The 27697-nt window shown below is 37.2% G+C and overlaps 1 protein-coding gene across 4 annotated transcripts in view; it reads left to right on the top strand.

Moving 5' to 3' along the window:
• The window catches only part of LOC115420865 (cGMP-inhibited 3',5'-cyclic phosphodiesterase A), a 91481-nt gene that overhangs the window by 41379 nt on the left and 22405 nt on the right, over positions 1-27697 (top strand). For all 4 annotated transcript variants that reach the window (XM_030136436.1, XM_030136435.1, XM_030136434.1 and 1 more), the window contains 3 exons: positions 7476-7526; positions 21106-21366; positions 24587-24744. In XM_030136436.1, the coding sequence (XP_029992296.1) occupies positions 7476-7526; positions 21106-21366; positions 24587-24744 (470 nt within the window). The remainder of the gene's footprint in view (positions 1-7475; positions 7527-21105; positions 21367-24586; positions 24745-27697) is intronic.

Below are 27697 nucleotides of genomic sequence, written 5' to 3'. Positions count from 1 at the left end.
AGTGTCACTGGTGAAAGGCAGAACACAGAGACGTTCTAGGCACTGAATCAGAGCATCTTGCACCAAGGCTTTGACTGGAGTTTTGAAGGCTTGGTTTACATTTTTTCCAATCTTTCATAGACGCTCTTAAATGTCTTATGTTGAAGAACTCTTCTACTCCATGCTTATCCGGCAGCATTACTTTTTAAGTACTACATTATGATTACATAGTCAGAGTGGGGCCATGTCATCTGTGAAATGTAAAAGTTCAGCTGAAGCTTGTATTAAGTTTCAGCTTTAATGTTAGAGCCAAACTATCAAGTGCAATTCAGTGAGATTCGAAGCATAAAGATGAATATTGTCAATAGCAGTTATTTTTGTTTGGTGTTCATTTATGATTTACATATACTATGGGTATCACTTTACACACTGTTGTCCATGAAGTTGGAATAATTTTGTTTTCAGTCCCAGTTACACTTTTTCTATCAAGAATAAATCACATTATTACAATCATCTCATTAGAAAAGGTACAAATGTTTTATTATAACTTTATGGGAAACAATGTATTAAGGTACACATATTAACTTGGAGCCCCTTTTCACAAACAAACAAACAAAAAAACCCCACAATAAATCATAAGGGTGTCTCAGTGGTACTTATGTGCAGGTTAATCATCAATAGCTTTCTAAATACTTCTAATCAATCAATGAAAGCAAATATATTAAAAAGTCTGAACTTTGTAGAAACCCACTGTTTACTAGCTTTACCCAAAAAGCTTTAACTTTACCGCAAAAAAAAAGACACTAACCTGTTTAGATAAGTTCTTATTTAAATTAAGAGTAAATATATAGCATATATTTTTATGAAATTCATTGTCTACATCCTTTTTCTAGCCATAATGTTCTGGTTTCTCACTGCGTATAAGCTTCATAGTGATCTCGTGTGTAAAAGCATTTCCTATCAAAACTGTTGACACTGAGGTCTGAGGTTTTTCCACATTAACCAGCACAGTCTTCCTAGAAAGAGGTGTTGATGTTCATTTTTTTAAGGAAAAGGAAACAAAGCTTGGAGTTCAGGTTCGGAAATACTTTGAGGTAGTGTGATTAATGTGAAAAACTCAGATGAATTGTGTTTAGGGAGATAGTCTGGGTACAGGACCTATCTTTCATACATGCAATGACCATCAACATAAAACTGCACCAAAAATAGAAAATGTAAATGACTTTTTTTTTGTCTTTACATTAAGAAAGAGATGTTGTATGTTCCACTTTCCACTTTTTTTATTGTAAGAAAACTGACATAGACCCATAAAGTGTAATATTTTGCTCTGTTTTTTCCCCCATTTCCCTAACTTTTAAATGTTCCAGGCAAATAATAATAACTTTCATCAAGCCATCAGCCAAAAAGTTTTATCAGCTACAGGTCGCCATGTTTCTATCCCTCTCGGAAAGCTGTCATGTGACCTAATGTTACCCAATGTGGGTCTAGCATCCACAGACAGAGAGAGGCTTTTGGATCACATGTTTATATGACTAATATTTTCCTGCTGAACAGATTATTAAAGGTTTTCACCACCCTTCTCATTCTGATTCTGAAAATTCCCTCTGATCAGGCCAGTCTCCTCTGACAGAGGCAGCATGAGGCCTTTTTATTCTGACTGTGGGGTTTTAGGCTTCATATAAACTAAGTTATTGGAGAAAAAAGAGGCCCTTGGACTCATCTGATCTGATTTTGAGAGTTAACATCAGAGATTAAGTCTTTAGAGGACACTCATAGGAATTCAGAATTAGAGAACATAACAAGACCATATTACTTTGGTGAAATTTTTCAAAATATTTTATTGTCACATAGAAAATCACGGTCAATGAAGTTACCATATTTGGTTCCTTGCCTGCAAGTGGCCAAAAAAAAAAAAAAAGAAAAAATCTAGAAAAACACATGTACTGTGAAAGGAACATGTATTTTAAAACATCAGATCATCACTTTTAGAGCATTACAACAACACAAGTGCTGATCCAGACACCTGTCCACATCCACATTGTCCCTTTGAACGTCATTCCTTACATTAGTACCATTACTTCATGGTACCTAACAAAGCAGGTACACTCACTGTTCATGCAGAGGTGGACCTTACAGACCCTGTAGACCACATTGGACCTGAGATTTTTGACTCACCATCCTCACTGTAACTGTTGTTATCACTAGTTGCTTTTCCATTGATCCTCAAATTGCCCAAATATAACTTGCACATAAAAATTTACCTAATGGAAAAATGACAGTTTTGCCAAAAGTCCAATTTTTTGATTAAAAGTTTTTGCACTGGCAAGAGGTGGTTTTTCTGGCTTGGTGCAAATGGTACATCACGCAAAACTGCAATGGAAAGACCTTTTTTCGAAACTAGAGTCAGGTGAATTAAAACACCAGATGCTGACAGACGTTACAACAAGCGAAGAAGAAGACGAAACATGTTGCGGTATGTGTGGACACACCAGGAAACCCAGTCATTTTTTAATTTAGTACAAGATAGAGGGGTAATATGTAATAATAATGAATATATCTGTAAATCAACACTGTATGTATGTTTGTCGGCATGTTTAGAGAATGACTTCTCATGTCATCTCGCAATAATAAATAAACAAATCATTGCATTTGTGATTTAATGGAAAAACCAACATTATGCACTTCTGTTTTTTCAACATGTAGTAAATATTGGTAAAGTTTTGCACAGATGTCCAACGGAAAAGTGACTAATGTCTTGTAATGTGTGCAGAAATGACCAAAAATAGTTGCTTGCCTGATGAAGGGTTAAACCACTGTGCAAGTTATTCAATGGATAAAATTATTTTCATTTTTTTATTTTATATTTATTTTATATTATTTTATTTTATATTAATATTTATTATATTTATATTTTTATTATTTTTTATTTTATTTTATTCAATGGATAAAAAAAAATATATAACTGTATCTCAGATTAACATACAAATGAACTAAATCAGTTTTTCTCTTGTTTGTTTTTGAGAACATTAGTCTGGATCATGGAAGTCTAGTAAATCTTCAGAAGCTGCTCACAATGGAGCTGAAGTCCCATAAAAACAGCCCAGACCTTATTGAGTGTGTCGTGTTACTGTGGTAGCTATAGTGCCGTGATTGAAAGATGTACTTATATTTTCAAAGACAATTTTTTTTTCTTCTGAGGCCTGGTTTCAGTCACCAATAAATCAAGAGTATTGCCATGAGTGATGGAAAGCCACCGCTAGACCTGGCCTATTCTGAGTTATGGTGCGGCATAATGAATCTAGCAGAGGGTGAAACAAAGGGCATAACTTCTACAAAGTTGTTATTTTTCCCAGTAGGTGCACTGGAGCTTTAGGACAAAAACAAATCCATTTGGAAATTTTACTGCTGTGGCTGTGTTATGCTGCCTGGAGGGTGTCCATGAAAAACCAGGAGATATCTAAGAAATCATTCATGTGTGGTTTTACCTCTTCAGACATAATATTGGCAGTGAGATGTCATGTGTTTTAAGTATAATCTCAGTCTACCCTGTTCAATCCTTCTGAAACAAAACAAGGTAATAAAGTTAGAGCAAGACAATTTTATTATCTTTCTTTTATTTATTTATTTTTTATTTTTTTGCATTAATTTTGTGTAAAGCATTAACAGGTATGCATAGTCTCTTTGTATTATCATGTTTCTTTGTTTCTTCAGTAATATATGTATTTTTGTTTAATTTTTCAGGTTTTATGATTCTTGTAATTGCTATTTGTTTCTATTTATTACAGTTTGATATTTTCTCTTCAGTTTCCTTAATCTTTTAACCTTCCACTGAAGTCTTCTAGTGACTACAGTTTGACATTTTCTTTGTCCTGGTATCTTAATTTATTTTATATTTTATTTTTATCTGAGTCAAGATCAGTGAGCCTCTATGAGTACTTACCCATGCATACCTGTATTGTCCTCTGTGCCTGTGTTTTGTTTTGTTTTAATGTTATTTAATGCAGACTCCCTCTTCTGTTACTGCAGAACAAATCTACCTACAGGTACAAATACATTTACCTTGCATTCTTTCCTTTAGTCTGTGGAACAGTAGTTTTATTTTTACCACCATTAAAATTGAAAAGATCTAACACCAAATTGCATGTGTTTGCAGCCGTAATAATTGGTTTCCTTTGTGAGGTTTGTTAAAATCAATGAACGCACTAGGACCAAACAACTGCAGAAACATTCTGTGTGCAATGTTTGATTCAGTGAGAGGTGCATCATCCATATTTATTTGTTGATCAGATTTGTTTTTTGAGCTGGTCTCAGAGAAATAAAAAGTCCACCATGGCCTGGAAAGTCATTCTGTCTGCACTTTATAATTTGATCCTCAGCTTTGATTTTGAGTTGGGTGGGTTTTTTGTGTATGTGTGTCACATCAAAAGGGGTGCGTGTAGACTTCTGTGTAGTCTGGGTCTGTCTCTCAGAGCATGGAGATGAAAGGTTGAGTTACATAAGACTGCAAGACCGAAAGGCTGTTTATGCGTGAGCGCCTGGAGAGCCTCACTGATACTAGGACCCTCTAATGGAGCAGGACTCTGCTGTGACCATGGAGGGGCCTGCTGCCAGCCCCCATACTATAAAAGCAAAATCCTGTCATCAGAGCAGTAAAAAATAAGACAAACAGTCCACTGGATAATACTATCATTTACAAGTGGTTTACATCTCATACATGAACCTTTTACACAGCTGATTGCTTCTTGACTTTTTCCAACAGGCTTCAAGTATGGTTATTTTAATGCTTGAGAAGACACTGTGCATGCCTGACGGAGCTTTAAAGTGACTCATAGATATCAACATGCTGACGACCCGAGAATCCAGGCTGTACTGTTGTGTCTACAAAATGGAGGATGAGGAAATGTTCTTAGGAACATCTCATTTTTTAACTCAGCTGGAGCAAAAAGCGGTAGCACTTGAATATGTGTGTGTGTTTCTGCAAAAGGTAGCTCTCCCGTTGACCTTATTATATTTTAGGGAGCATTAGCCACTGTTACTCAAGTGTTTTCCAAATGATGAGGTGGGCACAAAGCAGGAAACACCAATTGTTGTGCAATGTCCAACTGAAAATATTTTAATGTCACAGTATTAACCCTTTATAGGGCACTCCTAGAAATACTCTGAAATTCAAAAGTTCAACCTTAGTGTGTTATTAAACTTTATTTATTACTTGGGCAGCCATTGCTTAGGAGGTAGAGCGGGTCGTCCAATAACTGAAGGGTTGGCGGTTTGAATCCTGCTCTGTCTTTGTCATGTTTCAATACACTTCACCCTAGCACCTTCAGTGCTACTATTACGCTGGTGTATGAATGTTTGGTGGTGGTCGGAGGGGCTGTGGGCATGAATTGTCAGCCACGCTTCCATCAGTCAGCCAGGTGTGGTGACATATGTAGTTTACCACCACCAGAGTGTGAATGTGTGAGTGAATGAATAATGGCTCCATTGTATACAAATCTAATCCATCATTATTATTACTTTCATGAAGTTTTTCAACATTTTTTATTGTCATGTAGAAATCGGGTCAGTGAAGTTACCGTTTTTGGATCCTTGCCCCTATGGGGCAAAACAAAACAAAACAAAGAAATACAAGAAGTAAATATAAAAAATACAAGAAAAACACATGTAATGTGACCATTAGAACATCAGTTTTAGAACATTAGACCAACATGCGTGCTGATCCAGACACCTGTCCACATCCACATTATCCCTTTGAACATCATTCCTTACATTAGTACCATTACTTCATGGTACCTAACAAAGCAGGTACACTCACTGTTCATGCAGAGGTGGACCTTACAGACCCTGCAGACCACACTGGACCTGAGATTGTTGACTCACTATCCTCACTGTAACTGTTGCTGTCACTGTCTTGTAATGTGAATGTGTATGGAAATGACCAAAAATAGTCACTTGCCTGATAGAGGGTTAAAAGGAAATGTAAGCAGTCTGTCTTACCTTCTTATCAATGAATCTTACAAAATTACAATCACAGTATATGGACAGAAGTATTACAACACACTGAACACAGAGGTCATTGCTGACAGGGAGCTGAGCTACAAAACAATAATGACAAATGTCATAACAATTTCATATTGTGATTCATCTTAATGCCTGATTTTATTGACATTATCATTAGTGTTGATTTTGTTTGTTTTTTTATTTCAGTTGTTTTAGTTCTTCTACCTTTATATTTCTGAATTATTTGACACATTCTCTTGATTAATAATGGTTTTAAACCACAAGTAAGCTCTCACTCATGAATAAGATTCACTCTATAACTTAAAAGAGATATTGACATTCATTGTGATAATCATTAACTTGCTGTGAATAGTAGGTTTCCCAATATTTTTGTCCAGCACATACTGTATATCATAGAATTTGATATACACAGCTACTTTAATAGCAATAAGACTATAAATCATCTAAGTATGATATATTAACATTATAACCATAAAAGTCTGCATTGTCAGATGTTCTCATTGACTTACACATTTCATTCACAATATGTAACACAAACAAAATTAACAAGCGACAAAACATAGCTGTGCCTTGACATTTTGGAATTATACAGAAAAATAAAGCAAACCAGCCATCGAGGTCACATTCTCACTATTGTTTATTGAGGTAAATTGTCAAATATGCATGTAATTTCTATCAAACATTTTACTATATTACATAAAGGAAAAGCATTAACTCCAACATTTTGTGATTTTAACTCAGAAACACTGTGAAAAACACCCTACAGACTAGACAGGCCTTTAGCACTGACGACTGAAACACACATTTTCACTTACAGCATGACACAACTCAATGACCTCCACAGACACAGTAAATTACACCTGAATTATCAATTACACCCTTATCCTGGGTCTCTCACCCCAGAGTGCGCAGGAGTCATTTGTTACAGTGACATGCTCAGATTCTCAGATCACCTCAGTTCAGTGGCAGAAAGCCCAATGAGAGGCAGGGAAGTGTAATGTTAACTTGGCTTTCCAACCATGTTCACCCAAAAAAAAAAAAGTCACTGACAGAGCTGCACTGATGCATTCGGTAACTCCCAAGAAAGTGGAAAACGGGTTTATGAGGCCTGTGGGAGGACACAGCGGTTGGTAATTAGACAGTGTAAAAATCCTCAGCCTCCACCAGCCCTTTAGGCAGTGAATAGGAGCTAAAGTAAACTAAACCTGACTGTGAAATTGCATTAGACGTCTGTACTTAATGGAAAGTGAAAAAAATAGACAAAACCAATTTTTGCATTTATGAGCATTTCCATTCCCTTGCACTTCCTCGACTCCTTACATCACCACTCCCGCTCCTCCTCCTTTCCTCTTCAGCACAGCATTACCTCCGTTATGGTTTAGAATTTGTGAGGAGGAAAGTCTGCAGTCGGACTCGTAACAGAAACAGGATGTGCGGAGCTGTGGTTTGAACATGTTTTTGTCTCTGTTTTCCCACAGATGCTCTCCCGCTCCGACTGGGACCACAAGAGGGGCTCCCGAGGATCACAGGTTAGTATCATCCAATGAAAAAGAGACGCACTAGTAATAACAATAATGACAAACAGCTGAATGGAAAACCCACAAAGACACACTGCCTCCTGGATCTCTGTCACTCGCCTACACACACCTTATAAATGATGCAAACAGCAGCAAAAATCGACCACTAACAGGCGTCTTAGCTCACTCATTTTATCCGTAGTTAAACAGCATGTCCAGAGGTGTCACTTCCCACCACAGTCCTTGTTGGACTCTGTTAGTCTGAAGGACGCAGGTCTGGAAGGTGCTGCACAAGCCATTAAGAGTGAGGGAATTGAAACTAAAAAGACTCAGCACAGGGGACACAGTTTGGTAGAGGTCGAACACACACAGCCACATCCTTGAGATTACCTTTCCCATCTTTAGAGGTGGGATGTGTGTGTGTGTGTGTGTGTGTGTGTGTGTATGTGTGTGTGTGTTTGGGAACTGATGTATTGAGCTGCCGTGGAGCCACAGAGCAGGACTCTGGAGTACATGACGAACAAACAATGCCCTTGGCGTTGACATGGCCATATACAGTACGTGTGTGTTCTGCATTTCATACGCTGCTATCAGAAGGATATCCTCCCAAAATGAATAGAAGGCTTGTCTGTGCTGACAGTGTACATGCTGGCTGCACAAATATGAAGTAATGAACAAGGTTATAATAGTTTTGGATTTTTCATTATAGTTTAGTTTTATTTAGTTTTGACTTTTTTTTTTCTCTAATTCAGTTAGTTTTAACCCTTTCATGCATAGTGGTCACTACAGTGGACAGCTATTCTACAGCTGTTTTCTTGGATATTCATGGGTTTTGTTGTTTTAGTTCCATATCAGGCAACATAGTGGACTCTTAGGCATCATCCCATACACTGACATTCATACAATTATTGGAACTTTGCTGCTCTTGATAAATCTGATCTGCACTAACATGGTTTAGTGTAAATGAATTGCTAATTGTTATTAGACTCTAATTAACAGTTTTCTGAAACAAAAAATTTTATTTATTTATTTTTTTTTGGGCATATCCTCCTGAGACCCAGCAATGCATTTTGTCCTCTGTAGGAGACAAAAGTTTGACAGTTTAACTTTAAAAAAATACTGTCCATTGCAAAGGAAATTCTATTTTTAAAAAAATTGTAAAAATCAATAAATAAAATAATTTTTAAAATGTATGTGGAAAAAAAACCTATTGCATTATGCAGTTTCCAATCAAGACAATTTTTACTGTAAAAAAGCTAAAATTGTCAATTTCCTGGATCTCAGGAGGATATTATCTCCACGAATTGAGTAATAACTAGTATTAGAGTATGATAAAATGTGAGAAAACATCAGATTAGCTGCATTAAAAATGTTTTTATTTCGTAGTTTTCACATGGTATATCACTCTCTGATGAGTTTTAAATGCATGTTTCTTCGCTTCAGAAATTAAACACATGGTATCCAGCAGAGTAGACAATTTTGTAACTCCATGAAAAATAGGTTCATAAAAAAAAAAAAAAAAAAGAAAAATCAATTGGATTGTTTTTTTAATGCCTAAAGAGGTATAAAAACACTCAAGAAAAAAATATTGACTAAGGTTCTCATAATTCATGCATGCAAGGGTTAATTAGTTTTTAGAGCAGGTTTGCTATTTTTTATTAGTTTTCGTTATTTTCTAAATGCTTAGTTTTAGTTTAGTTATAGTTTAGTTTTAGTTTTTTTTTTATATCTTTCATCTTCCTCGCCATCATATTCAGATAAATCCCGTACAGGACTCTGCTGCTTTTTCCCACCTTTAGTCTCCATGTTTCCAGGTAGAGTGGGGACCAGAAGACGACTGTAAACCACAAGTGACAAGGAGTGACAAACTGTGAAGTGTCATATGGGGTCGCTAGCTAAAATTGCTCTAGCAAAATAAATTAATTTTGTATCAATCCGATGTTGACAAAGACGAAAACTCCATTTTATCCATAATTTTTATACGTTTTAGTTAGTTTTGTAAGCACACAATACAGTTTTAGTTAGTTATCGTTTTTTTTTTTTTTTTTTTTTAATTATAGTTTTTATTTATTCCAGTTAAGGAAAATGTTTTTACAATTCTAGTTTTCATCATTTCGTTAGTTTTCGTTAACAATAATAACCTTGGTAATGAAGTACAAATATTTTGGTACTATAATGGGGATACAGGTTTTAGGTAATTGTTAATACTTTTTACATGTACTTCCTAGATCTTAGTAAAACTATTTGTACTTTTGACTCTTTACATTCTCAGAATAGACTCATTGACTTAGTTTTATTGCTTTTTTCCCCCTCCACATCATTGTTTGCCTTTCCATCATGGCTGGATGGAACAATAACACATAAAGAATGATTCCGTGGTGTGTCTGCCCATGCATATCACACAATGAATGTAACAAGATGAAAAAGATGTGACACAGAAAGTTAAGGTAGTGTATAAACTACTTTCAGCTTATTGGAATGGTTGAAAGGAGGGATATTTTGCTGTTTTAAATGAAATTATGCATTTTGAAACATTCCCCTGTGGTCTGCATAAACTGTAAATGTTATGCTTGGGTCTGAATTATTTATTAATTCAACTCCACAGGTCCATCTTCAACCCTGTTTCTGAGTAATGACACCAGAAAGGTCATTTTGAGCGCTAGCCCTTTGAATGCACATGAGCCCACCCCCTCCAGGTTGTTGACTGTGTGCTCTGTCCCATTCAGCCATTTGTGTTCGTTAATACAACCAACAACTGAACATTTCAGGTAATCAGCTGGAATTTTGGACATATTTTCAGTTTTTACTGCAATCGCTGCTGCTGACAAACAATTTTGTCATATTATCTCAGAGAAATGTTTGTCAGAAGTCTTAACTTTATATGTGCAAATGTCGTGACGTAACTAGTTATAGGCGCAACAAATTAAGAAGGAATTGGAAATGGATTGTAGAAATCCACTCGATTTTTGCCAAAATGAATATAAAGATAGCTTTGCAGCACCTGGAGGGTTCAAATTCAAACTTTTTGAACTATTAGGGTCCAAATACACAAATAAATGTACCAAAGACTAATAAAAGTGGGTTTAGCAAAATATGACCACTTTAATAGTTTTCACATTATATTCATTTCATAGGTTCAGTTAATTTTGCACAAATACAGCTGGTAGAAACATCCTTCAAATTTCTCCTTTTCAGATTCACATTTCAGAGCCAGAATTATTTAACTTTTACTTGTGTAAAGAAGTCAACTCAACAGATTTCATTTACAGACGTATCTGTACTTCTACTTGAATAAAGTGTGTGTGTTCTTTTGCCACTTCTATTGAGCCACAAATTACATGCTGATAATTTCCTAAGGATTTTAAGAATCTTGTACTATAACCGTAACCTTACAGTATTTTCCTGCTGCCTTCTCTACTCAAAATTTTCAAATAGCATGTTACCATTGAAATATTCTCCAAGGCTCATATCAATTTGTTATGCGGGGTTAGTAGGCAAGCGCATATTTTTTGATTGATGCATTCCCTAAGCTGCCATTTAGACTCAGTGGTCAGTTCAGTCTTTTTTATTTGGACTGGTGCTACGCATTCGTCAGTGGAATCCTGTAATAGTCCAGAGACTGACAAGACGTCTAAGAAGTCGAGGCTTATGTTGGCACCTCTCTCCATCTCGTGGCTATTTTCCCTTGGCTCTCCTTTCTTGGACCAGGTTGTCGGTCAGAGAAGCTGGTAGTGCTTCACTAAGCCGTAGCACCTCGTAGCATGTGTAAATCACACTCTCCTCTCTTTAGCTGGTGACCAGAGTGCTTGATTGATCTCCACTGTGTTGTATTTGCCAACATGCACACATTAGCAGGCTCATTTTCCAAACCACATCTTTTTTTTTTCTTCATCCAAAGCTCGGGCTGGATGTTTTAGCTTAGGAATTGACAGCGAAGTTATGTATGGAAAGAGCTATTTAAATATTTGTATTCGACTTGAAAACACATTGGTTTTGGAACATTACCCGGGGAGATTATCGAAGAAAAGAGTGTTTGTAGGCCCGGATCTTGTGACTGTTATTCTAAATTACAAAAAGGTTTGAAGAGTGGTCTGTGAGGCAGACGAGCCATGACACTGCAGTCATGTTGAAGATTTCTCAAAATCATTGTGAGTACTTTAAACACCCGAGATTAGGAGTTGGTAATGGTCACTGCCCCTATTCTGGTTGGTCTCATCATGACAGTGTAGTAGAGTATTTTCTCATTAAATTGGGTCTTGGGGCAAAACTAAAATTAAGGCCTGGGTTGAAAACATTTAACTACCTGCCCTCTGCCTGGGAAATAATTGGAAATGCCACAAATAATACAGACGCATTAGTAACGTTGAAGCTTACCTTCTATGACAAGTAGCAGTGAACCACCTCTGGGTTGGTGCCACTTGTCTGACAGACACTCAGTATTAAAATGTACTTTAAATTTGGTTGTATTTATGGTCAGGTCCTTTTTATTTTTTTTGCAACTGTGCCCACTGCGTACTAGTGATGGATGTATGTTTAACTGCTTTTGTCATGTGGTGAATCGACTCTCACTCATTGCTTGTGTAAGCCATCTGGTTTACCTCATGCATCTCTTTTGTTTGCTCTATCCTTCAGCCTAGCATTTCTTCCTTTCCTCTATGGGTCTGTCATTACGTCTGTCCTTTAGTCTGTCTTATTACCTCTGTTTTTTAATCTTTTCAGGCATAGGACGGCTGCACATTAAGGGTCAAATAGCCTGACCTTTCCCAGTAAATGTTTAATGATGCAGTTATTCTTTTATGTTTTGTTTTGTTGCCCAACATCCCCCCCAAAACACCCTGTTTTTAATAAATTTGTAATAGTGTGTAATTGTATCCTGGCTGCAGCCGAGGATGTGGCTCGGCGCAGCTTCGTTAGTTGAGTTGGTTTTGTAAGGGGAGTTGGGTCGCGGTAGGGGTGAGGGATGGTTGGGAAGTGTAGGATTGGGTGTAGTTTTGGCTGTAGGAGTTGAAGCAGCGAGCAAGTAGTGTCTCAATGGAGTTTTGTGTTACCATTCTGCTGTGATTCACACTGTATCACTGCTCTGTTATTCTAAGTACAGAACATCACCATCTCCCAGGCTCCTCTTCAACTAATCCATCTCGACAGATGTAATCAGGGCCATTTCACTAACTGCACTGCCACTGAAATAGAAAACTCCAAGGTAATGATTGTTCAGACATGCTGTGTAAATGAAATCAACTTATGAAAAAATAATATACATGCTTAAGTATTTTTTTTTTAACATTATTTCCTTTTCTTCCTCAGTTTCTTGCTTGGCTGCATTTCAGACTGTGAGGAATTGTATTCAGGGATAATTGCAAAAATAAATAAATAAATAGATAAATAAAAAGCTCACAGTGAATGTGTGCCAGTGTTAACAAATATTTGTGCCTTGTATTTGTTGTGTAAATTGCTCACATTGCTGAAACATGTTTAGTAAGAGTATCAAATACCTTTAGGTCCTTGAGACGTTTTTCTCCGGATGCACCATTTAGTACTTCTCTGGGATACATTATACTCTCAGCATTGCACAATGTTAAAAAGCCCACAGAATACTGAAGTATTCCACTGGGTTTTGAGGATTGTGTGTTTAGATGAAGGAGCTGAGGGTGCATGAAGTGGACGTCTCAGAAATTACAAATATGTGACCTCTCCGTCTGTGTATACCATTAATAATTTTCATTAGACAGATGGATCAGTGTTGTGTTTGTTGCACCAAATGTAACTCATCTGTCTTCTGCTGACTTTTGGCAAAAAAGCATGTGGACGCAACAGGACCACCAAACAATCATGTCTTCAATGCTTATTGTTGTTCCAACAGTTGATTTTTGTTGTTTGGAGTAATGTAAATAATATTTTACATGTGGCATGAATGCATTTTTGCACAGATAGAATTCAGATGCACATTAGTGTTTAGCAAATATGCATTTTTATATCAAAACTATGTATATTTGAAACAAATCAGTCACGTAAGGCAGTCACAAAAATCTTTCAATACACTTAAATTTGTAGTTCAGTCATTCTAATTTGGCACAATACAAAAATAATAGGCTTGATTTCAGTAATTTCAGTACAAACTCTGTAGACATCCCTGAGCAGAGTGTTGCACACAGAGGAGCTGTGTAGAAAAACAGCGTTTCATTCTCCATGAGTGATGGCTGGTTTGTTATGAATGGCCTTCGGTTTAGTTTACATGAACTGTTGCACGGGTGTTAATCTATGGCATGTCTATTGACAAACTGTTCCAAACTGCGTTCACACAGGCAATTAAGGCCATTGATCATGTGCACTGTTGTTATTCATAGTAAAATGTCATAACAGAACATTCGTGCATGGTTTAGTATGTGACTTAGCTTGTTGAGGAGTCATAAAAACTGTTTATTGATTCTGGTAGTCACAAAATCTAGCACAGTGTGTCTCAATGCCTGAGGAGTTTCAGTCATTTTTAACCAGAAGTACTGGCACGGAGGTCAGATTACGGGGATCAGTGGATGTTTCAAGAGCTGCCATCAGTCAAATTATTTCCTGTTCTGGCTTTTGAAACTAACAGAATGCAGAAAAATGATCTGTACTCTTAGCAAACCCAAGGATACTACAATATGGTTTGTCTGAAATGGCAGAAAAGCTGGTTTCTAAAGGTGAAAATAATATTTCCAAGTGTTAAACTGCCCTTCAGCATGGTGTTTAATGTCTGTTTAAGTTTCACACAGGCTGCCAAAGCGGCAGTAAAGTAAAATATCACATTGTGTAATTGCTCATTTATTAAACACCTTTTTCAATGTCCCTGGGTCAGGACAGCAGGTCAGGGTGGTTTTTGGATGTTTTAGTGTGTTTTCAAAACCAGAAAAAGAGAGAATATGTTGCATTCGTTTTATGGCCTAACAGTCAGAGTGAAAATTTCATTGCCTGGTTTGAAACTCTGCCATTTTTGGCTATTGCGTTTATATCACTGGATGGATGGAGTTGATATTTTCTTAATTTACTTGGTCACTGAATGTGTGTGGCACCTTTAAAAAGAAAGGTTTTTTTTTTTTTCCCTCCCCGCTTGGAAACAAAGAAATGATGAATCCTTAAAACCCAGGAAGCTGATGTTTCAATGATCAAAGAGACAACCTATTTCTTTTTCACTTTATACTTTAACGTAGTCACTCCCTCATCTCCTCCACACATCTCTCTGAGGTGCTGGATCCATGACTAACTCTGAAGGGTGTATTTCTAAGAAAAACCTCTACAGAGAGGACTTTGAGCCAGTGGCAGACAGTTGTTGACAGCTCCCAGATGTGAATGTGATGCAGGGAGTTTTTTAAAGACTTACTTCTTGTACTGTATGTACAGCCTCATTGACAGGTTGAAAGACACTGATTACAGTCGTGGTGTGTAGTCAGTTTTATAAAACCTGCAGATGTAACCAATGTAAGAACACAGAGAAACGGTACTGTCAGAAAAAAAAAAGCATTGAAGACTGTTTTGAAACTCCTCATCACAACATCTGTCTGAATATTCTTTGCAGTGCTTTTTCCCACACGGGGGTCTAGTATGAGCTCCAGTTTCTCAAAAAGTGAAGCCTGCAACAGATGTGGCGACGGTTGATGAATGAAACCGGTCATCTAAACTGACAAGAAACACTTACATAACCTTATATCACTTACATATATGTATTCTGTGGCTTATTTTTGGTGTGATATGTCACAAAATGTCCATAGGTGATTTTTAACCCATGAAGACCCAAACATCCACCATCAAAAAGCATCAAATGACCTAAACTCTTCATCCATTAATCCTATCAATACATGAAAATAACTGGTGTAAAATACAGTTTGTCGTATTTTCATGGTCATCACATATGACTCATTTGGACGTTCAGAGGCTCTGTTGTGAATGTGGAAACACTGTCATCTTCTACAACATTGATTCACCAGTAAAACCCATGGAGTTGGATCAATAACAGTGGATGGAGACACTTGGTTTATGTTCAGTTAATGATAGTTTTAATGAATGTTTACAGGATCAATTGATTAAACATAGGAAAATAGGTGATTTTTACCAGAAAAAATGTAAAATTCAGACTATAATGTTATAATAAATGGTGATAAATCACTTTAGAAAGGTTAAATAGAGAGAAAAATTTGGGAACTGACACAAAAGTCACATTGGGTCCTTATGGGTTAAGTGAGTTTTAAGTGAACATCAGGAGGTATTCTTTACCCAAAGCTTAACTTTGAAAGACGCAAACATTTTCCCATTAAAGGGGTCATATTTTGCTAAACCCACTTTTATTAGTCTTTGGTACATTTACTTGTGTATTTGGACCCTAACAATTCAAAAAGTTTGAATTTGAACCCTCCAGGTGCTGCAAAGCTATCTTTATATTCATTCCGGCAAAATTCGAGTGGATTGCTACAACCTGTTTTAATTCCTTCTTAATTTGTTATGTTTTATAACTAGTTATGTCATCACATTTGCACATATAAGGTCAAGACTTTCGACAAACATTTCTCCGAGTACGTCATAATTGTTTGTCGGCAGCAGCGGTTGTAGTCCAAACTGAAAATATGTCCAAACTTCGAGACGATTACCTAAAATGTCCAGTTATTGGTTGAAGGGGACAGAGCAGCACAGCTAACAACTTGGAGGGGGTGGGGTGTAAAGTGGCTCATTTGCATTTAAAGGGCCAGCGCTCAAAACAACCTTGCTGGTGTCATTACTCAGAAATAGGGTTGAAGATGGACCTGTGGAGTTGAATTAATGAAGAATTCAGACCCAAACATAGCATTTACAGTTTATGTAGACCACAGGGAAATGTTTTAAAATGCATAATTCCATTTTAAAAAAAGCTGAATATCACTCTTTTAAAATATCCAAAAACAACCGCTTCTACATTAAATATCTTGTTTTAATTCAGTGAAATCTGATATGTTACTCAACATAAGGCTCATTTAGTCGCCTGCCAATGGCATCAGTTCCCCTTTATTAACTTGTGACTACTTCATTAGAATGAAACACTACTACATGACGTGAATAAAGCTTTAATATGTTACATCATCTGTAAGAATGAGGTCGGATAGATGTTCTTCTGAAAACAACAGCTCCCATGATCCCACATGACTTCATCATCAAACATCCTCAAACTACATCCACATCTGAAAGACATGCACTGATAGAAAGTGCGTCCTGTGCTTTTAATAACTTTTGATAAGCACAGACACATGTTTTTAAGGTAGTGCGGTATATTTTGTTTATAGGCAAATTCCATACAAAGCAGTGAGGTGATGCGTGTGTACTGTGGCAGGCAGTTATTGTCGGTTTTTCAGGACAGTAACAAATACAAATTCAGTGGAAGAGGCTGCCTGCTGAGTCCCAAAGCCTGAATTCTACCCATGCACCTGGATCCCTTCACCATACTATATTTTTCATGTCATATTTTGGGCATTAGGTGGCCTGCTCCTAGTGCAAAACCAAACCCAACACATTCATCATTCCCTCCCCTTTTATGGCCAATTTTTCAACTAGTCAAGTACAGTGACGCAATATTTATCCCCCTTCCAACGTCTGTTTGTCTGTTTTTGTGCATGTTCTGTATCCTCAGGTCGAAGCCCGTGTGTATTTATTTTCCAGTACTCATGCTTTTTATTTCTTGCTTTTGATTTTTTGTCTTTGTCAAGCAGTTTATGACAAGGCGTAAAGTTGTGAAGTAGAAATTCCTGATGATTCATGCATGATGTTTGTATGCACGAAGAGACTGTGCAATAAGATGCTGAGACCCCCTGAGGGACAGCGCTGTCTTTGTCCAGCCAGATGTTCTGCAGCAGCCATATTATCCTTTAACCCCTTTCTTTGACAAACTCCTAAATCAGCCTGTAAATGAGCTGCGAGACATGTGTTTACATCTTATCCTCACAGCATGGATTAGAGAGCAGAACAAGAACAAAACGAGGAAGACGAAATGTAGATATTCTGCAAAGGAAATGAGAGGAACACAATAGTCGTCTGTCCAGAAATGTTCCATCAGTTCTCCCACAGGATGTCTTTAAAAGAGATTATCTTGGTCCCAGTGGTTGTAATGATTCCAATTTGTTAAAAAAAAAAAAAAAAAAAAGTTTATTGTTGTCATTCAGTGAACACCTACTTTTTGTATGAGCAGGAAAATTGTACAAATACAGTGACTTATCTGATTTGACTAGGAAAATAAAATGCAAAACCTTTGCTGTTCCCATGAGTGGGGACGAATGAAAGGTCTTCACACGTGTTGTTTGGGTCAGCCTCTTGCCTCTGGGCCAGTGTAAACAGAATAATTCTGGGTGCCTGGCAGCTGCTGTCAAAGTGACTGGGACATGGGGGGAAACAAATCTGATAACATTCTTTAGGGAAAAAAAGGGAACTCGTGAGCTTATTAGATAAATTTGCTGGGAGCCAAGACTGACCTGTGTTTAGTTGTGGTAGTTTGACTGCTCTAGGCACGGCAATTATGAGCGGGTTATGAACTTTTCACTTTACCCTGTGAAAACAAGGCGTGCTCACACTGCACTGGTGCCTTCAAAGCAGAGGGGCAGACAGTCGAAAACAGACGATGGCTGTTGGCCGCCTGAGGGGTCAGGAGTGAGGAAGTCAAAGGTTAGATTCTAACTGAGACACTGCTAATGAGCCCATTCATTAAGCATCAAGTAATACACGGCTGTGCTGAACATGCTTCAACATAATGTTGTTGTTCAGATATTAAAAGGCTGTGAGTATTTCATCTCCCACTACTGTGAGCCACTTTCTGTTCCTTGTCATGTTTGTACTTTCTCTGAGCTAAAGGATCCATATAAGGTATAGAATAACCCCTTTGATGTGTAAGTGAGTGTCTGAAAGTGTGTGTTTTGTGTGTGTGTGTGTGTGTGTGTGTGTGTGTGTGTGTGTGTGTGTGTGTGTATGTGTGCCTGCATATTCATAACTTGTGCTCTAAATATTAAATCATAAAGTTTGGCAGAGTCTCAGTTTGGCATTATGATTAAAAGTGTCTCCTGTAAAAGCTGTTTAAAATCAATTGTCTATTGTTTTCTTTCTTTTCATATTGTTCTGTTCATGCATTGTTAATGTGCATCATTTGTTTTATTTTGTGCCATGTTGCTGCTTCCCTGAGCTAAAACCAATTTGAGATGTGATTTGGCTGTGTGTACTGTCATTGTCGCATATTATTTCTCAGTTCACATGAGACGAAGCTGAAAGGCGAATGTTAATTTTTGCTTTTGCTAAATTGGCCTCCCATTATTTTTGTTTTGTTTTGCATACAGATTACAGTAGTTTGCAAACCAGTCTTTGGTATACCAGACATAGCACTATCTGTAATATTTTTTTTTTCTTTTTATCTTGAAGAAAAAGTAGCAGCGACAGAGCAGTCAGATCCCTATATAGAATGTGTTATGACTATTGTACTGTGTTCAGATAGTTGACCTTTGCAATGCAGCATGTGCAGCATTGTGTGTTTAAGACATGCACCAAAAGACCGGTTTTGTGTTTGGAAACCAGTCTTGTTCTGTGTATGTATGTGTGAAGTCTATGAGAACTGATTGAGGAATGCAACATTTGCATATCCAGGATTTTTTCCCAGGTAGAGTGGGATTGAAATGTCCAAATGAGCTTTTTAGTGATACACTATGTTTAATGTAATCATGCAAAAATGCGATATTATGTTAATGACTTGGCTAGCTAATACTTCTTCTCTAATCACAAGCTGGTTGCGTCAGAGTTGCTGTCACACTCATGCACATACCATAATGAACTTTAACTGCATTTTGATAAAGGCATCGTGAGTCTGTTACAATTACATTGATTTTTCATGTAAACATTTTTTTTAAAATCTTTTTTATTATTTTCAGGCAGCATTATCTTATCAGCATTTTACATCATGTATAGAACTTCTATATATGTAAAGATAAACAAAGAAAAAACAAAAACATGCTCATACAGGGGAGGAATGACAGAAATAGTAAAAATATACACAGTAACCTAATATAGAGTTAATGGGAAATAAGTATTTTTCCCCATTCCATTCTTTTCTTCCCTCTATAAGATTAACACCGACCATTTAAAGTTTATAGCATGAACCAAGAGTCTACATGGGTCTCTTGATAGTGTTACAAAATCCACCCAGTTTTTCCAATAATTGGTGGATTTGTCTGAATCAAGGCTGACAGAGAAAGTCAACTTCTCCATCTTATAGATGCCACCTCTAACCTCTATCCAATCCTCCATTTTTGGTGTACCCTTTTTTAGCCTCTTCCTACTGATGGCTTTTTTACTTCCCGCCAACAGTATTCTGAATAGATGTTTATCCCGTGAATTTGTTGTCCCCTAGTTCTCTTTTCCAAAGTATGTGGAGTAAAACATAAATTTAACTGCAAGAGATACTATTTGTCTAAGATATTTGGCTTTAATTGTATCATTTGTGTACATTGCAATGTTTTAAACCGAGTAATCAAAGTGGTTAAACTGACTGTACATGCACTGTTTGTTTTCCACTTACATGTATTTGACTGTCAATACACTGCAAAAATCCAAATCTTACCAAGTGTATTTTTCTCATTTCTAGTCAAAATATCTCATCACACTTAAAATGAGACATAATCACCTAAAGAGTAACTTTTCAGTGAGATAGAAGAACTTATTTTTAGACAATAGATCTTGAAAATCTTATTTCAAGAAATCTTACCAGATAATTTTCATTTGTTCCATTGGCAGATTTTTTTGCTTAAATTAAGCAAAAAAAATTCTTGAAATAAGATTTTCAAGATATATTGTCTAAAAATAAGTTCTTCTATCTCACTTATAAGTTGCTCTTTAGGTGATTATGCCTTATTTTAAGTGTGATGAGATATTTTGACTAGAAATGAGAAAAATACACTTGGTAAAATTTTGATTTTTGCTGTGTATTTGGGTGTAAATGAACCACTTTTGTGACTTTGGTATCTTAAAAACATGATGAAAAACACTGCATGCTAACACTGATGCCATATAAACAGAAATAACAACCACAAACTAATAAATATTGATAATGGATGTTCTATATTTAGTGTTAAAGATCAAACACTTAACAGTTAATAGTCAGTGACAGTGGGAACCATGAAGGTTTAGGAAAACACTGCAGAGAAATGACCAAAAAGAGCATTTTCATCTGGTGTACTGGTGTTTCTGTCACTATTAAATCCATTGCAGTATATTATTTATGTTTGGATGCCTGAAGTAGGTGTACATTACTGAATTTACTTTAAAGTCAAAATTATTTTTCCATGTTGTACTTGAGTAAACGTACTTACAATACCATGCAAAGTTCCTTCAGTGCAGATTTTGCTGACAGTCCTGTAGGATAAACAGAAGTGATGCCAGTGTCACCGTTAACCACATTGTGTTCTCATCAGAGACCCGCTGACATACTTTACTCACCTCTTCACGTCTGCCACAAAGAAGCTCAGCAGCATCTATCAGACTCAGTGCCAAATACTCATCACTTTACATCAAGCACAGCAGCGGTGTTATTAATTTGTCCTTCCTCTGTTCCCTTGTTGTCCCACAGTCCTCAGGTACCACTGTCATGGTGGACATAGCAGTGATGGGAGAAGCTCATGGACTAATCACAGACCTGCTGGCAGACCCTTCTCTGCCCCCCAACACCTGCACCTCACTGCGGGCTGTCAGCAACCTGCTAACCACCCAGCTCACCTTCCAGCCACTTCACCGGCCACGCCCTGCACCCCTGCTTACCCCCAGCGACGTCTACACCTGCTCTGACTCTGAGGAAGGGCCTGAGAAGGGAGAAAAGACATCCATCCACAAGGTACGGGAATGAATGAGGACAACACGGTACGATTTACACGTAGCACCCTAGGGAAGAAAAATAAAAGTGAAAATATTTTATCCAAATATCAAAACTCTGAATCATTAGAAGTGGTCATAAGCCAGGCACAAAACAGTTTTTCAGAATGGCTGAAATAAACCTTACATGGAGATAGAGTTCACCTCATTCAGACTAAATGATTTATACACCACACACTGCTACACACATGTTAATCTTTTAGGCCATGTTTCAGCTAATGAGTGCTTCCTGCTCTCAGAGCTTTTAGCATCAAATGAAGGAGTGTATTTTCATAGAGTTGAGTGAAGAAAAATAGAGCGCGTCTACTGCTCCGAGCACTGTTCTCCCTTTCATAGGCACAGCTGTGTCAACATGACAGATGTGCAGAGCCAGACAGTATGTGTGTATGAGGCAAGCAGAAGACGAGAGGCAACATGAAGGTGAATTTATCTCTCTCATGTATGTGCCCCCACAATTGGGAACATGCATGTCCCTGATCAGGATAAAATTACGTTTATTACTAATAAAAACAATCATCCTGGCTATGTTGGCTGATAGGTGTATTTTTAAGACATCTAAACTTTGTAAAAGTAGCTAAAATAAACTGCAAATGTGAAGTGGCCACTGAGGCTGAATGTATTAGTGCTCAGCTTCCAGATACTTCATGCCCACTGTAAGTGTCTGGGAGGAGAATAGGAGTGTAAAAGGTCAAGAGAAGAGTGGAATGTCCTTTGCTTTCTTTTCAGCCTCCTGGATAGGAGTTTAATGTCTGTCGTGGTGCATGCTAACGCCTTTTAAGTATGTCCTCTGTGCTGCAGAAAAAAACACTCCAACTGAAATACATACATGAAAAAGATAAATGTCAGAACAAGTCAGTCTTTGTAAAATGTTTCAAGTTTGATTGAGCTTACATTCCTCATACTTGTTAGAGTTAAATCAAAGCTGGGATCAGCTGTCATGTTTTTCACTTTTTGTCAGAATGTTCTGGTTTAACTGTGCTTTTACTGGATGTGTGTGTGTGTGTTTAGTGTGTCTGCAGGGTGTTCATTAAGGAAATAAATATAGGTATTACAAGCTCATCAGAGATTTCCCATCCATATTTAGGAGTTAAATGTGTATTTTATTTTATTCATTCATTATCTGAATCCAGTTTATCCTCACTAGGATCACTGGAGCCTATCCCAGCTACTTATGGGCAAAGGGGGGGGGGTACACCCTGGACATGTTGCCAGTTCATCGTAGGGCTGACATATAGAGAGAAACAACCAATCACGCTCACACCTATGGGCAATTTAGATTAAACAATTAACCTATCAGTGCATGTCTTTGGATGGTGGGAGATAGTCAGAGTACCCAGAGAGAACCCACACAGACACAGGGAGAACACGCAAACTCCACACAGAAAGGTCCCACCCTCTTCGACTGGTTTTGGAATTGAACCCGAGACCTTCTTGCCGTGAGGCACAAGTGCTGTCCACTGCACCACTGTGTCAGCCTATTTTATTTTAGTAAATACTAAAACAATAAAAAAAAAAAAAAAAAAAACTCCAAAGAGCTTCATCCTAAAGAATTGGCGTCCCATCTCTAAATTTTCTCTAATAATCAGATCTCAGGTCAAATACAAACTTCTGCTGTGTCAGTCTTTGATTGACAGGTCTGTATGATATCTCACTCTGATGAGGTTTATGTAGTGAAACATATTTTGTTCTTGAGAGACACACTCACTGTAGTTGTGGTTATCAAACTTGTAAAACACTTGATGGAGGTTGCAATTTTACTGAGTCCTTAAGATAGCATTTCACTGACCCTTCAGGCTCCCATAGTTCCACCCCTTTAAACCAAATATGGTCACTAGCTCCAAATAGCAAACATAGTGACAGCCAACTTGCAAACACCACCCTCAAATTCTTCCACCATGGTTCCTCCATTCACTAACTATCTGCAGTATATGCTTTATCCATCATTTTCCGGAAAGACTTCTTGTCTTTTCGCAGTTTTACATGCATAGATGTGGTATATGTTCACAGGAGTCAGGCTGTTTCCTTCCCCATCTACACACTAGCTAAATTTAATATCACAAGCAATAGGAGTATCCATCCTATTATTAATGTAAGCGTAATTTGAATAAATGGTTCATTAAGACTCAGTAGTGTCCACAATGGTACTGCCATCTTTCACTTTCACTAATACACTCATACTACATCTGTGTATTATATAGCATGTTGGAAATAAAGGTGAGAGCATTATGCCAAACATCAGACAAAGGGGCTGGCCATGAAATTATCAGGCACAAGCAATTAATGCACATTATCCCCTCTAGAATCTGAAATTTCAGATTAATTATAGTTTAGGAAAAATGAACAGGATGTAAGCAGAAATGTCCCCTAAAGTGACCCAAAACAGCAGTGTGTGTGTGTATGTGTGCATGTGCGTGTGTGTGTGTGTGTGTGTGTGTGTGTGTGTGTGTGTGTGTAGGTGCGTGCTCACCCTCGTGTATGAGTCCTTGCTGAGAATGGGCTCATTCAGGATTCTGAGGCAATCTTTACTAGGTCACCCTGCAGAAGACTGGGAGAGAGCAAAATGGAGAGAGAGTGTGCCATGGTTGGTGCTGCTGTGCCAAGCGGCTGCACGGCGCTGAACAGATGGAGGCATCACAAGGGCACAGACCACTGGGAATCCCACAGAGAGCAGAAAAAAGACAGATAAAGAAAGACACTGGAAGAAGGAGACAAAAGAGGCTCGCAGCAACAATGAGAAGCGCAGAAACAAAGTCTTTCTGATTAAATGTATTCAACTCAGACATTGTCTCTAAGAATGCTCCTGGTGCACAGCTACCTCCAGACAGTTTCGACCGCTGTGTTGATTCTATTTGAATTCAGGGGAGAAAAATATTCAGACACTTCCAACCATGAAAAATCTTCTAGGTGATGTCACCTGCATCATTTCTTTCATTCTGGGCAGAGGAAGGAAAACAACTGTCTCATCTACTAGATCTATTTGACTTGACTTTAACGTTATCTTACAGGTGGGAGTACTTTTAGAGCTTTTATCTAAATGCAAACATAATCACAGCCATGTTTTTTTTTTTTACTCCTGCAGTTTCTCTTGGTTGGAGGTTTGTACATTTATCAGGTGTAATGGGAAAAATCTCAGAGTAGTGTTAATCATGTGTTTACATTTTTCTCTGTGTGTTTGTGTGCAGCGTCTAAGGAGGAGCCTCCACCCGGGTCTTCTGAGGAGGATCTCTTCCACGTGGACCACCACGACCTCAGCTACAGGTCTGCCCACTATAGAGCCTGGGCCTGTCAGAAGAGACCGCAGTGCCAGCATCAAACCTTACCATGAAACACTCACCTGCAGGTAGAAGAGCTACAACTCAATGACCAATACTAATGTAACGTCTTGTTTCTTTGTTCTTATGTTTTTCCTGACACATATGCTCAGGTTTTATGTGTGTTTTCACTCTGGGTTACTGGTTTATGTCTGACTTTTTACACATTCCTCAAAGTAGACTATTTATTCAAAGTTGATTTAAAACAAAAAAAAAGAGCCACTGTAAAAGTTCAAAATCTTACCAAGTGTATTTTTCTCATTTCTAGTCAAAATATCTGATCACACTTAAAATAAGTCATAATCCCCTAAAGAGTAACTTTTCAGTGAGATATAAGAACTTATTTTTAGACAATAGATCTTGAAAATCTTATTTCAAGAAATCTTACCAAGATGATTTTCACTTGTTCCATTGGCAGATTTTTTTGCTTGAATTAAGAAAAAAAAAAAATCTTGAATTAACCAAAAAAAAAAAATCTACCAATGGAACAAGTGAAAATTATCTTGGTAAGATTTCTTGAAATAAGATTTTCAAGATCTATTGTCTAAAAATAAGTATTTATATCTCACAAGTTACTCTTTAGGTGATTATGACTTATTTTAAGTGTGATGACATATTTTGACTAGAAATGAGAAAAATACACTTGGTAAGATTTTGATTTTTACATTTCAAGTACTCCCTGATTACAGACCAAATTATTGTTTTAACATATGAATCATGTCGGACTGGGCAACACTGCACTATAGGAAGGCCTGACTATGGTTATAATACAGTATAAATGTTTTTTTTTTTTTTTAGTTTAGTTTATTTCAAATATGCAACAAGACAAAGTAATCTTACTTAGTCCTTAGACCTAGAAATAAAACAGGTATTAAGAAGTCATGGAAGAAAACAAAAATCAAAACTTATATATATACATGACTTCATTTGCACATTCGAAAAGGGGTGGGAGGAAGTAAAACTTATTTAATCCCACCCCTTCTCCACACAGCAGTCTATCCTTTAGCTTCCTATCAGCCTAATATATGAAAAGCCCAGTCCCTTAGTCCCTTTTAGGTGGACTCCTATGACGGTTTACCACAGTCTGAAACACCACTACTAAGGTTATGAGGCTTATTCCCAGCAGTGTAACTGGAGTTATATTTGAGGCATCAGCGTGAGTGAGCAGTAATGGCGCAGCAGTTCGGAAAGGGATGTGTGTGCAAGCCGAGCCAGAATGGAAATATGCCCCACAGGCAAATGCATTAACCTGAATAACTAAGACACACATCAACTCTCAGCACATTACTGCTGGAGATAGCACGAAATCCAAGCTACACAGACGTGTCATGGTTCAGAAGTAGTTCTTTATATGTGTGATACAATGGTCAAGGTGTTTTTTTATTGGGGTCGAACAGATTTAGAGTGGAAAATGGGCCAGCAGGGATATGCCTTCGTGCTGATTAGTATTTGTGTGCATTTATAGCTGTCTGTGTGTGTAAATTCATGGATATGCATGTTGGGGTTTGTGTCTGTTGTGATTCCGAAGCTTTTGACAAATTCTTACTTTAAAGCTGTCTCTGAATATAGACTCAGTGAAATGCTTAGATATGTGGTCCGGCAAAACTTGACAAAACCTCAGTTTGTTTCAGCATTTCTGTTTTACTACTAAATCACACTGATGCATTAAACCTAGAATAAACACAGTGTCTTAATTTATTAGTGATTATGATTACTAAGTGAACTATTTCAGCATAATTTACCGTGATCAGTGCAGAGATTGCATTCCTTACAATTACTTAGTGATTACTGTGACGTTGTGTTTGGATTATCTCAAAACAGCTCAGTGGAAATAATGTTGTTTTGTCATTTCAAAGGGGTGCAGCGTGGAGATTGGGCTTGAGAAATTTCAGCTTTTCTCTTTGTGTGTACTTGAATATGAGTTATTATGCATACAGTCTTTTTTTATGATGGATTTTATTGTGAATGTACAAGCAGTAGTAGACCGCACATGCTCCCTCTCTTCCTAAAATATTAACTATGCCCCGACAAGAAAGGGTCTCTTTGTGTTTCATCTATTTCATTCAGTTTCTTGTCTGTTGAGTTTGTGTCGCAGGCATAAAAACACTTTGATGGAAGTCTTAAGGTCAACTGCGCTGCAAAGTAGTGCCGAACTAGTGGGACGGAAACTGTTGTAAAATGTGGGCTGTAGGTTTTTTTTTTTGTGTGTGTGTGTGCTGTGAGATGGTTTGGAGTTGGTCTAATATTCATATCCTCCTGAGACCCAGGAAAGTGAAAGTTTTAGCTTTTTTACAATAAACAATTGTCTTGATTAGAAACTGCATAATACAACAGTTTTTTCAGACACATTTTTAAAAATATTTTTATTTATCTATTTTTTTTAATGGAATGGCCTTTGCAATGGACAGGATTTTTTTTAAGTAAAACTGTGAAACTTTTTGTCCGCTGCAGAGAACAAAAATGCATTGCAGGAGGATATAGAAAAATATTAAATCTAAACTGAAACTGGAGCTTAATTATTTACATAGAAAAGCCTCAGAAAACTACATCTGACTCAGAGACACAGTGAAAATAATCTGTGTGGATTCAGACAATACAAGTGACAGATGAGTCCTTTATGTTGTTCAGTTTGAGTTCTATGGATTTGTGTTCATGTTCATGTCAGAGCGAAAATAACTGTGCAGTTTGATTTCTGTATATAATTCATGCATTGAAATATGACAATATGACAACACCAATAACATGATATCGTATTATCAGTTATTAGTACTTGACAGCTTTCCTCTAAACTTAAGGCTTTATGCCCGAAACATTTTCTTTAGTTTTACGTCAGCCTGGACACAAGATATAAAAAAAGAAGAGAAAATAAACAACTTGAACAATTGCTAAAATTAGGTGTGATGATATAAAATGAGGCATGACTCTGCATGCTCTATTTCCTACTTCATGTTAATTTAGAAACTAATTTTAGGTGAACGGTTT

The sequence above is a fragment of the Sphaeramia orbicularis genome, chromosome 6 (assembly GCF_902148855.1).
Source record: "Sphaeramia orbicularis chromosome 6, fSphaOr1.1, whole genome shotgun sequence".
In the NCBI taxonomy this organism is placed as follows: Eukaryota; Metazoa; Chordata; class Actinopteri; order Kurtiformes; family Apogonidae; genus Sphaeramia; species Sphaeramia orbicularis.
This window is presented reverse-complemented; position numbering and strand designations above follow the sequence as displayed.